Source organism: Ascaphus truei, unplaced genomic scaffold (assembly GCF_040206685.1).
Source record: "Ascaphus truei isolate aAscTru1 unplaced genomic scaffold, aAscTru1.hap1 HAP1_SCAFFOLD_1337, whole genome shotgun sequence".
In the NCBI taxonomy this organism is placed as follows: Eukaryota; Metazoa; Chordata; class Amphibia; order Anura; family Ascaphidae; genus Ascaphus; species Ascaphus truei.
In genome coordinates, this window is record NW_027454215.1 from 20,469 (window position 1) to 32,500 (window position 12,032).

General features: G+C 55.4%; 1 protein-coding gene across 1 annotated transcript in view; it reads left to right on the forward strand.

Annotated features, from left to right (window-relative positions):
- Nucleotides 1-11,400, forward strand: part of LOC142475720 (uncharacterized) — a 28,673-nt gene extending 17,273 nt beyond the window's left edge. The window contains exon 3 of the mRNA XM_075581465.1: nucleotides 9,598-11,400. Within this exon, the coding sequence (XP_075437580.1) occupies nucleotides 9,705-11,027 (1,323 nt within the window). The 5' untranslated portion in view covers nucleotides 9,598-9,704 and the 3' untranslated portion in view covers nucleotides 11,028-11,400. The remainder of the gene's footprint in view (nucleotides 1-9,597) is intronic.
- The last annotated feature ends 632 nt before the right edge of the window (nucleotides 11,401-12,032 follow it).

Here is a 12,032-nt window from a genome sequence, read left to right on the forward strand (position 1 = left end):
TCATCATCTCCCACAGCACCCTTCATCATCTCCCACAGCACCCTTCATCATCTTCCACAGCACCCTTCATCATCTCCCACAGCATCCTTCATCATCTCCCACAGCACCCTTCATCATCTCCCCCAGCACCCTTCATCATCTCCCTCAGCACCCTTTATCATCTCCCCCAGCACCCTTTATCATCTCCCCAGCACCCTTCATCATCTCCCCCAGCACCCTTCATTATCTCCCCCAGCACCCTTCATCATCTCCCCCAGCACCCTTCATCATCTCCCCCAGCACCCTTCATCATCTCCCCCAGCACCCTTCATCATCTCCCCCAGCACCCTTCATCATCTCCCCCAGCACCCGTCATCATCTCCCCCAGCACCCTTCATCATCTCCCCCAGCACCCTTCATCATCTCCCCCAGCACCCGTCATCATCTCCCCCAGCACCCGTCATCATCTCCCCCAGCACCCTTCATCATCTCCCCCAGCACCCTTCATCATCTCCCCCAGCACCCTTCATCATCTCTCCCAGCACCCTTCATCATCTCCCCCAGCACCCTTCATCATCTCCCCCAGCACCCTTCATCATCTCCCCCAGCACCCTTCATCATCTCCCCCAGCACCCTTCATCATCTCCCCCAGCACCCTTCATCATCTCCCCCAGCTCCCTTCATCTCCCCCAGCACCCTTCATGTCCCCCAGCACCCTTCATGTCCCCCAGCACCCTTCATGTCCCCCAGCACCCTTCATGTCCCCCATCACCCTTCATGTCCCCCAGCACCCTTCATGTCCCCCAGCACCCTTCATGTCCCCCAGCACCCTTCATCACCCCCAGCTCCCTTTCAGTCTCCCTCATCATCAAACCCTTCATCTCCCCCAGCACCCTTCATCTCCCCCAGCACCCTCCATCTCCCCCAGCATCCGTCCCTGATGAAGACACGAACTGTGAAATGTATGTAGTGTACGTCTGACGTCACCTCCTTTGTGACGTCGGCTCATCGGAGAGGTGTGGGCTCGCTCCTGGTCTAAGTGCTTCATCATCTCCCCCAGCTCCCTTCAACTCCCCCAGCTTCCTTCATCTCCCCCAGCTCCCTTCAACTCCCCCAGCACCCTTCATCTCCCCCAGCACCCTCCTTCAACTCCCCCAGCACCCTTCATCTCCCCAGCTCCCTTCATCTCCCCCAGCTCCCTTCAACTCCCCCAACTCCCTTCATCTCCCCCAGCTCCCTTCATCTCCCCCAGCTCCCTTCATCTCCCCCAGCTCCCTTCATCTCCCCCAGCTCCCTTCATCTCCCCCAGCACCCTTCATCTCCCCCAGCACCCTTCATCTCCCCCAGCACCCTTCATCTCCCCCAGCACCCTTCATCTCCCCCAGCACCCTTCATCTCCCCCAGCACCCTCTCAACTCCCCCAGCACCCTCTCAACTCCCCCAGCACCCTCTCAACTCCCCCAGCACCCTCTCAACTCCCCCAGCACCCTCTCAACTCCCCCAGCATCCTCTCAACTCCCCCAGCATCCTCTCAACTCCCCCAGCACCCTCTCAACTCCCCCAGCACCCTCTCAACTCCCCCAGCACCCTCTCAACTCCCCCAGCACCCTCTCAACTCCCCCAGCACCCGTCCCCGATGAAGCCACGAACTGTGAAATGTACGTAGGGTACGTCTGACGTCACCTCCTTCGTGACGTCGGCTCATCGGAGAGGTGTGGGCTCGCTCCTGGTCTAAGTGCTTCATAGACTGCCTCCGTGGGCCTCAACAGCACTCTGACCCCAGGTGATGCTATACCTGATAGTAAGAAGGTTGGTGAGAATGCTCAAATACCCTGCTTATATAACATCATACTGTCCCAAAACATAGAGAGGTGTATGCCATAAAGTGAGTGACCTTATTAAAGGTAAATAAGCCTTGATCCCTGAAAATTGAGAGTGAATGAGAGACCCACCACAAACAATTTCATTGGGGGCTAATGGAGCTAATAGCCCAGTACTCACGGACACCTCTTGTATTGGATGATGTGCTGCTGCTGATAGATCCAGGGATAAAGGAGTTGATAAAGAACCTTTGTTCGAAACGCGTAGGAGGTGTTTTCCTGTGCTTTTACTCCAATAAAGATTGTTATTTGGATCCCCTCCTGACTCCAGTCATCGATGGTGCTCTCTTCTTTCGTTTTCCCTGATGCTATACCTCATTAGTTTAGCTCTCAATGTCATCTCATTCTAGCGTGTCTCAGTAGTACCTATGTTGGTGCTCTGTTGCGTTTTGCAGGGCAGCACACGGTGTACTCAGTCCAACCAACCAGCTGTAAATACAAGCAGTTTGCTGGTAAGGGGTCCCTCGAAAGCAGGCCTGCACAACACGAGGGCCGAATGCGGCCCGCAGGCACTCATTGTGCGGCCCGCGGTGGCTTTTCCCGTCCTCCTCCCTCCCAAGCCCGCTCTCCCCCCCACGAGCCCGCTTTCACCCCGCCCACGAGCCTGCTCTCCACCTCCTCGAGCCTGCTCTAAGGACTGCACACTTTATGCGTGTGGCACTTCCTGTGCCCGCTGCTTGCGAGCATGCTTGTCTGGCCTGCTCTGCTGCCGTGAGGTGAGATGCAGAGTAAGGTGAGATGCAGGGGATTGGGGGAAGGTGAGATGCAGGGGAGGGGGGGAAGGTGAGATGCAGGGGAGGGGGGGAAGGTGAGATGCAGGGGAGGGGGGAAGCTGATGCAGGGGAGGGGGGAAGCTGATGCAGGGGAGGGGGAAGGTGAGATGCAGGGGAGGGGGGGAAGATGAGATGCAGGGGAGGGGGTGAAGGTTAGATGCAGGGGAGGGGGAGAGGAAGGTGAGATGCAGGGGAGGGGGAGAGGAAGGTGAGATGTAGGGGAGGGGGAGAGTAAGGTGTGATGCAGGGGGTGGGGGGAAGCTGTGATGCAGGGGAGGGGGGAAGCTGTGATGCAGGGGAGGGGGGGAAGGTGTGATGCAGGAGAGGGGAAGGTGTGATGCAGGGGAGGGGGGTAGGGGGGGAAGGTGTGATGCAGGGAAGGGGGGGAAGGTGTGATGCAGGGAAGGGGGGAATGTGTGATGCAGGGGAGGGGGGAGAGTAAGGTGAGATGCAGGGGAGGGGGGGAAGCTGTGATGCAGGGGGGGAGGTGTGATGCAGGGGAGAGGGTAAGGTATGATGCAGGGGAGGGGGGATAGTAAGGTGAGATGCAGGGGAGGGGAGAGTAAGGTGAGAGGCATGGGACGGGGAGAGTAAGGTGAGATGCAGGGGAGGGGAGGAGAGTAAGGTGAGATGCAGGGGAGGGGGGGAGAGTAAGGTGAGATGCAGGGAAGGGGGGGAAGGTGAGATACAGGGGAGGGGGGGAAGGTGTGATGCAGGGGAGGGGGGAGGTGTGATGCAGAGGAGGGGGGGAGGTGTGATGCAGGGGAGGAGAGGAAGGTGTGATGCAGGGGAGGGGGGAGAGTAAGGTGAGATGCAGGGGATTGGGGGAAGGTGAGATGCAGGTGAGGGGGGATAGTGAGATGCAGGGGTGGGGGAAGCTGTGATGCAGGGGATGGGGGGAAGCTTTGATGCAGGGGAGGGGGGGAAGCTTTGATGCAGGGGAGGGGGGGAAGGTGTGATGCAGGGGAGGGGGGGAAGGTGTGATGCAGGAGAGGGGAAGGTGTGATGCAGGGGAGGGGGGAAGGGGGGGAAGGTGTGATGCAGGGAAGGGGGGAAGTTGTGATGCAGGGAAGGGGGGAAGGTGTGATGCAGGGGAGGGGTGGAAGGTGTGATGCAGGGGAGGGGCGGAAGGTGAGATGCATGGGAGGGGGGAAGGTGAGATGCAGGGGAGGGGGGGAAGCTGTGATGCAGGGGGGAGGTGTGATGCAGGGGAGAGGGTAAGGTGTGATGCAGGGGAGGGGGGATAGTAAGGTGTGATGCAGGGGAGGGGGGAGAGTAAGGTGAGATGCAAGGGAGGGGGAGAGTAAGGTGTGATGCAGGGGAGGGGGGAAGGTGAGATGCAGGGGAGGGGGGGAAGGTGAGATGCAGGACAGGTGGGGAAGGTGAGATGCAGGAGAGGGGGGGGAAGGTGAGATGCAGGAGAGGGGGGGAAGGTGAGATGCAGGGGAGGGGGGGAAGGTGAGATGCAGGGGAGGGGGGGAAGGTGAGATGCAGGGGAGGGGGGGAAGGTGAGATGCAGGGGAGGGGGGGAAGGTGAGATGCAGGCGAGGGGGGGAAGGTGAGATGCAGGGGAGGGGGGAAGGTGTGATGCAGGGGAGGGGGGAAGGTGTGGTGCAGGGGAGGGGGGGAAGGTGAGGTGCAGCCGAGGGAGGGGAAGGTGAGGTGCAGCGGAGGGGGGGAAGGTGAGGTGTAGGGGAGGGGGGAAGGTGAGATGAAGGGGGGGTGAGTTGTAGTGAGGTGAGGTGCAGGGGGTGGGATGTGTAGTCTGCAGTGGGGTTATGTGCAGGGGGTGGGATGTGTGTGGTCTGCAGGGGGGTGTGATGTTTGGTCTGCAGGGGGTGGGATGTTTGGTCTGCAGGGGGGTGGGATGTTTGGTCTGCAGGGAGGTGGGATGTTTGGTCTGCAGGGGGGTATTGTGTCATGTGGAGGGGGAGTATTGTGTATGGGTGAGGGGGAGAGAGATGTGGTGTGAGAGGGCGAGTCTCACAAAGGTTGATGATGAGGGGTGCAGGGGGAGATATGAGGATGAGGGGTGCTGGGAGAGATATATGAAGATGATGAGGGGTGCTGGGGCAGATATATGAGGATGATGAGGGGTGCTTGGGGAGATTGATGAGGGGTGCTGGAGGAGATATGAGGAGGAGGAGGATGATGATGATGATGATGAGGTGCTCGGGGAGATGATATGATGATGATGATGATTTTACCCGTGCGTCCCAAATCTGTTTTCCTTGGAGTAGTTCGGCCCTTCTCGCTTTACAAGTTGTGCAGGCCTGCTCTACAGGGTTCCTCCTTACATCACGGGCTACACCCTAGACATCAATTAACGAGCTTCTCTTACCTACTAGCCATCAGGTATTGCTGCAATATCATGCAAGTCATTTACTTCAGGATAGTGGATGGTTACATTGTCAAATACCATCTTGATATTAAGTGTACAGATTATCTAGTTGTCTGTTATATTATAAACCACTGCACAACTAGTTAGATTAGCTACACTTACCCACACCTCTTCGGTTTATTTTTAATTGTTTTTATCTGTGTTTTGTTCAATATTTGTGGTGTCCGAACAGTTATATTTGTAGTTGATCCTAATAAAGATTTAATATTTTAATTTAAGGTGTCTCTCTAGTGCCACACAAAGGGATCCTTTCTTTCCTAGTTTACTAAATTTGAGTCTGCTAGAAACTCTTTCAGAGCTTGACTTTTGCTGTTATTACGGCTCACCTTTTCCCCATTATATAGACCCTCATAATATTGTTTGAATTCCTCCACAGTTAATTTGGGGTTCGAAGTCACTGTGCGTGACTTCAATTTGATACCTGTATACCATAATTCGACCGTTTGTTCCTCAATTTATTTGTTAATAAGTTATCTGGCTGGTTTGCTTTCTCATAAAATTTCCTCTTTGACCAACTTAATGACTTTTCAGCCTGGGAGGTAAGTAACAGATTTAATTCTATTCTAACATCTTTGAGTTCCTTCAAAATATCTTTACTTCCTATATTCTTGTACAGCAGGCCTGCACAACATACGGCCCCCTGAACTCTCTGTGCGGCCCGCGATGACTCCGGCCGGGCGCCAGTTAATTAAATAAATAATCATTTTAAAAAAGTTTTTAAAAATGGCGGCGCTTCATCCCCCCCTCCTTCCCCCCTGCCCCCGGGTTTTGCGGTGCGCGGGGGCAGCAGCAACATGAGAAGGATGCGGCAGCCGTGAGTATTTTTTTTTTTCAATAACAGGATGCCGGGGGGCGGGTTGGAGGTCAGAGTATGCCGGGGGCGGGGCTTAGTACCGGGGAGAGGATGTGCTGATCTAAGAGGTGTGTGTGTGTGTGTGAGAGAAACGGGCTGGTGGGGGGGTGGGAGTGTAAAACGGGCTGGTGCAGGGGTGGGGGGTGTGATAAACGGGCTGGTGCAATTAGTGTAAAATGGGCTGGTGCAGGGGTGGGGGGGTGGGGGTGTAAAATGGGCTGGTGCATTGTGTAAAATGGGCTGGTGCAGGGGTGGGGGGGTGGGTGTGTAAAATGGGCTGGTGGGGGGGTGGGTGTGTAAAACGGGCTGGTGGGGGGTGGGTGTGAAAAACGGGCTGGTGGGAGGGTGGGTGTGAAAAATGGGCATGTGAAAAACAGGCTGGGGTGGGTGTGAAAAACGGGCTGTTGCAGTGTGAAAAACGGGCTGCTGGTGGGGGGGCAAACAGTGGTGTGGTGGGTGGAGAAGGGGTGGGGGGAGGGAGAGAGGGGGGGGGCAGAAGATAGAGAGAGGGGGGGCAGAAGGTAGAGAGAACGGGGGCAGAAGGGAGAGAGAGGGGGGAAGAAGGGAGAGGGGGGAAGAAGGGAGAGAGAGGGGGGGCAGAAGGGAGAGAGAGGGGGGGCAGAAGGGAGAGAGAGGGGGGGCAGAAGGGAGAGAGAGGGGGCAGAAGGGAGAGAGAGGGGGGGCAGAGGGGGGGAGAAGGGGTGGGGGGAGAGCGAGAGGGGAGAGAGAGGAGGCAGGAGGGGGGAGAGAGAGGAGGCAGAAGGGAGAGAGAGGAGGCAGAAGGGAGAGAGAGGAGGCAGGAGGGGGGAGAGAGGAGGCAGAAGGGAGAGAGGAAGCAGGAGGGGGGAGAGAGAGGAGGCAGGAGGGAGAGAGGGGGGGCAGAAGGGAGAGAGAGGGGGGCAGAAGGGAGAGAGGGGGGAGAGAGGAGGCAGGAGGGGGGAGAGAGGAGGCAGAAGGGAGAGAGAGGGGGGCAGAAGGGAGAGAGAGGGGGCAGAAGGGAGAGAGAGGGGGCAGAAGGGAGAGAGGGGGCAGAAGGGAGAGAGGGGGCAGAAGGGAGGGTGGGTGAAGGGAGAGGGTGGGAGAAGGGAGAGGGAGGGGTGAGGTAGGGAGGGGTGAGGTATGAGGAGGGGGAGATGTAATGATTTTTTCTGTATCACAATAAGAAAACAGTTAAGTAAAAGTTGCGTGCTAAAAGATATTTTTTCGTGGTAGGTGCGCTATGGGTTCAGGGTGTGGGTGGGGGCGGGGCCTGCTCCTTTCATTTGTCCCGGGCCCCATGATTTCTGTTGGCGGCCCTGTGGGTGATGTGAGGTGCAGGGGGGGAGAGGGTAATGGGTGATGTGAGGTGCAGGGGGAGAGGGTGATGTGAGGTGCAGGGGGGAGGGTGATGGGAGGTGCAGGGGGGGAGAGGGTGATTGGTGATGTGAGGTGCAGGGGGAGAGGGTGATGGGTGATGTGAGGTGCAGGGGGGGAGGGTGATGGGTGATGGGAGGTGCAGGGGGGAGGGGGTGATGGGTGATGTGAGGTGCAGGGGGAGAGGGTGATGAGTGATGGGAGGTGCAGGGGGGTGATTGGAGGTGCAGGGGGGGGGTCATTGGAGGTGCAAGGGGGGTGATGGAGGTGCAAGGGCGGTGATTGGAGGTGCAAGGGGGTGATTGGAGGTGCAAGGGGGGTGATTGGAGGTGCAATGGGGTGATTTGAGGTGCAATGGGGTGATTTGAGGTGCAAGGGGGGTGATTTGAGGTGCATGGGGGGGTGATTGGAGGTGCATGGGGGGTGATTGGAGGTGCATGGGGGGTGATTTGAGGTGCATGGGGGGTGATTTGAGGTGCATGGGGGTGATTTGAGGTGCATGGGGGGTGATTTGAGGTGCATGGGGGGTGATTTGAGGTGCATGGGGGGTGATTTGAGGTGCATGGGGGGTGATTGGAGGTGCATGGGGGGTGATTGGAGGTGCATGGGGGGTGATTGGAGGTGCAAGGGGAGGTCATTGCAGGTGCAAAGGGGGAGAGTGATGTGAGGTGCAAGGGGGGAGAGTGATGTGAGGTGCAAGGGGGAGGGTGATGTGAGGTGCAAGGGGGGAGAGGGATGTGAGGTGCAAGGGGGAGAGGGATGTGAGGTGCAAGGGGGAGAGGGATGTGAGGTGCAAGGGGGGAGAGGGATGTGAGGTGCAAGGGGGGAGAGGGATGTGAGGTGCAAGGGGGGAGAGGGATGTGAGGTGCAAGGGGGGAGAGGGATGTGAGGTGCAAGGGGGAGTGTGATGTGAGGTGCAAGGGGGGAGAGTGATGTGAGGTGCAAGGGGGGAGGGTGTTGTGAGGTGCAAGGGGGAGAGTGATGTGAGGTGCAAGGGGGGAGAGTGATGTGAGGTGCAAGGGGGGAGAGTGATGTGAGGTGCAAGGGGGGAGAGTGGTGTGAGGTGCAAGGGGGAGAGGGATGTGAGGTGCAAGGGGGAGAGTGATGTGAGGTGCAAGGGGGGAGAGGGATGTGAGGTGCAAGGGGGGAGAGGGATGTGAGGTGCAAGGGGGGAGAGGGATGTGAGGTGCAAGGGGGGAGAGGGATGTGAGGTGCAAGGGGGAGTGTGATGTGAGGTGCAAGGGGGGAGAGTGATGTGAGGTGCAAGGGGGGGGGGGGCGTTGTGAGGTGCAAGGGGGAGAGTGATGTGAGGTGCAAGGGGGGAGAGTGATGTGAGGTGCAAGGGGGGAGAGTGATGTGAGGTGCAAGGGGGGAGAGTGATGTGAGGTGCAAGGGGGGAGAGTGGTGTGAGGTGCAAGGGGGAGAGGGATGTGAGGTGCAAGGGGGAGAGGGATGTGAGGTGCAAGGGGGGAGAGGGATGTGAGGTGCAAGGGGGGAGAGGGATGTGAGGTGCAAGGGGGGAGAGGGATGTGAGGTGCAAGGGGGGAGAGTGATGTGAGGTGCAAGGGGGAGAGTGATGTGAGGTGCAAGGGGGGAGAGGGATGTGAGGTGCAAGGGGGGAGAGGGATGTGAGGTGCAAGGGGGGAGAGGGATGTGAGGTGCAAGGGGGGAGAGTGATGTGAGGTGCAAGGGGGAGAGTGATGTGAGGTGCAAGGGGGGAGAGCGATGTGAGGTGCAAGGGGGGAGGGCGATGTGAGGTGCAAGGGGGGAGAGGGATGTAAGGTGCAGGGGGGTTTGATATGTGTGCTGTGCATGGGGGTATTGTGTGTTTGATGTGCATGGGGGTATTGTGTGTTTGATGTGGAAGGGGAGTATTATGTGTGTGGGTGAGTGGGAGAGTTGGGGGTATGAGAGATAGATGGGGAGTATCGCAAAGGTTGATAGTTAGGGGTTCTGGGGGAGATATGAGGATGATGAGGGGTGCTGGGGGAGATATGAGGATGATGATGAGGGGTGCCGGGGGAGATATGAGGATGATGATGATGAGGTGCTGGAGAAGAGATGATGATGATGATGATGGTGATGATGATGATTTTACCCGTGCGGCCCAATTTTTTTTTCCTTGGAGCAGTTCGGCCCTTCTCACTTTGTGTTGTGCAGGCCTGTTGTACAGTAACCAAAAATGCATATTACCTCCATAAAAGAAGTACCTTATTACCATGCAATGAATCAGCGTTGCTGCGCCAAAAATAATGCATTTTGTCACTGAAATTGCTTGGCGGGCACACACTTTTTTTTGATAACAAATGCCTAATTTCACCCAATTTTAGAATTATGTGTTTTTTTTGTCTCGTCTAGTACAAAGACAAGCTCCAATAATCCACCCATGCCAACACTGGACGGTTGCTTTTAGCAGTCAGGACTACCTCCTCAAACATCTGAAGTTCAAAGACCCAAATGAGTGTATGGAAAAGATGAGGATAGAACAATCTTGCAACATTCCAATAAATATGTCAGAAAATGCGTCTTTCAACCAGTCAAGGCAATTAATAAACAATGTAACTGCTTCTTATTCCAAAAGATATATATTAGCAGCTGCCTCAGGTAAAGATCTTGGAGAAAGTAGGAAGAGTCTGACATGGTTATCAGACCAGAACGCACAGAAGAGAACACAGACCAGGAAGAGACCGCATGTATGTGGGGAATGTGAGAAGGGATTTAGTGAGTTATCCAGCCTGAGGAGACACAAGAGGACACACACAGGGGAGAGACCTCATATATGTGAGGAGTGTGGGAAGGCATTTAGTGATTTATCCAACCTGAATACTCACACGAGGACACACACAGGGGAGAAACCGCATGTATGTGGGGAATGTGGGAAGGGATTTAGTCATTTATCCAGCCTGAGGAAACACAAGAGGACACACACAGGGGAGAGACCTCATGTATGTGGGGAGTGTGGGAAGGGATTTAGTGATTTATTCCACTTGAACACACACAAGTGGACACACACAGGCGAGAGACCGCATGTATGTGGGGAATGTGGGAAGGGATTCAGTTTGTTATCCACCCTGAACACACACACGAGGACACACACAGGGGAGAAACCGCATGTATGTGGGGAATGTGGGAAGGGATTTAGTCATTTATCCAGCCTGAGGAAACACAAGAGGACACACACAGGGGAGAGACCGCATGTATGTGGGGAATGTGGGAAGGGATTTAGTGACTTATCCCACTTGAACATACACAAGAGGACACACACGGGGGAGAGACCGCATGTATGTGGGGAATGTGGGAAGGGATTTAGTGACTTATCCCACTTGAACATACACAAGAGGACACACACAGGGGAGAGACCGTATGTATGTGGGGAATGTGGGAAGGGATTTAGTGAGTTATCCAATTTGAGGAGACACAAGTGGACACACACAGGGGAGAGACCGCATGTATGTGGAGAATGTGGGAAGGGATTTAGTGACTTATCCAGCCTGAACAAACACAAGAGGACACACACAGGGGAGAGACCGCATGTATGTGGGGAATGTGGGAAGGGATTTAGTGACTTATCCCACTTGAACATACACAAGAGGACACACACGGGGGAGAGACCGCATGTATGTGGGGAATGTGGGAAGGGATTTAGTGACTTATCCCACTTGAACATACACAAGAGGACACACACAGGGGAGAGACCGCATGTATGTGGGGAATGTGGGAAGGGATTTAGTCAGTTATCCAACCTGAGGAAACACAAGAGGACACACAGAGGAGAGACCTATCTCTAAAGCCAGGCATGTGTAGGGATAACCAGCGACTAAGACGCTCACATATAAGTGCACACGTGTATCTGTGTTACGCTAAATCACAATGAAAAGTGACTTTAGTTTATGGTGCATAGAAAAAGCATTTTAAAAGGATAAAAAGTTATAACGTTTTAAATGCAGGTTATTTGTATCATTCTTATTGTAGTTTTATTTAAAGAAAAATGTTCTTAATAATGTTTTATATTTCTATGCTGTTGGTTCTAATAAAATGTGCTTTTCCCATTATGCTGAAGCGGTATGTAGTCACACTTAACTTTGAATCAGAATAGTTTTGCCGCCGTCGTTAGGCCGCAGACGGACCCTCCGCCTCCAGCCGCTTCTAATGTTAATATTACTGTTTAGGGGGTTCATTTAAGTGGTTTTAGCGGTTAGGGTGGAGGGGTTTTAGGGTAAGGGGGACTTAGGATATATGGGTTTTATGGTAGGGGGTTTAGGCACTTACCTTAGCAGCGAAGTGGCCGGCGGTGGGGTGAGTCGCGGCAAAACGGCCGCGACCAAATGTCCAAGAACGTCCTCTGAATACTGAGGTGGAGGACAGAGACACAGACTAACGTCCCAAGTGAGTAGGGTGACCATTTGTCCCGGTTTTGCCGGGACAGTCCCGTTTTTTTTTCATTCCTGTCCCGGTTGCCGGTCCGTCCCGGTAATGTCCCGGTTTTTGGCCCTGGTCCCGCTTCTTGTAGCAGGATGCCGGGGCGGGGGCGGCGCCCGGGCGGTGAGGAGAAGATGCGGTAGCAGGTGAGGATTTGCAGAATGCGGGGGGGTTGGGCTTTTGGAGAATGCCGGCCAGGCCGCAGGGGATTGGTTGAAGGTTGCCGGGAGCGGGTCTTTGTAGGATGCCGGGCCGCAGGGGATTGATTGGAGGTTGGAGGAAGCCGGGCCAGGGCTTTGCAGGATGCCGGGCTGTCGGGGACTGGTTGGAGGACAGAGCACACTGAGCTGCTTCATTCTCAGAGCAGGTAGAGG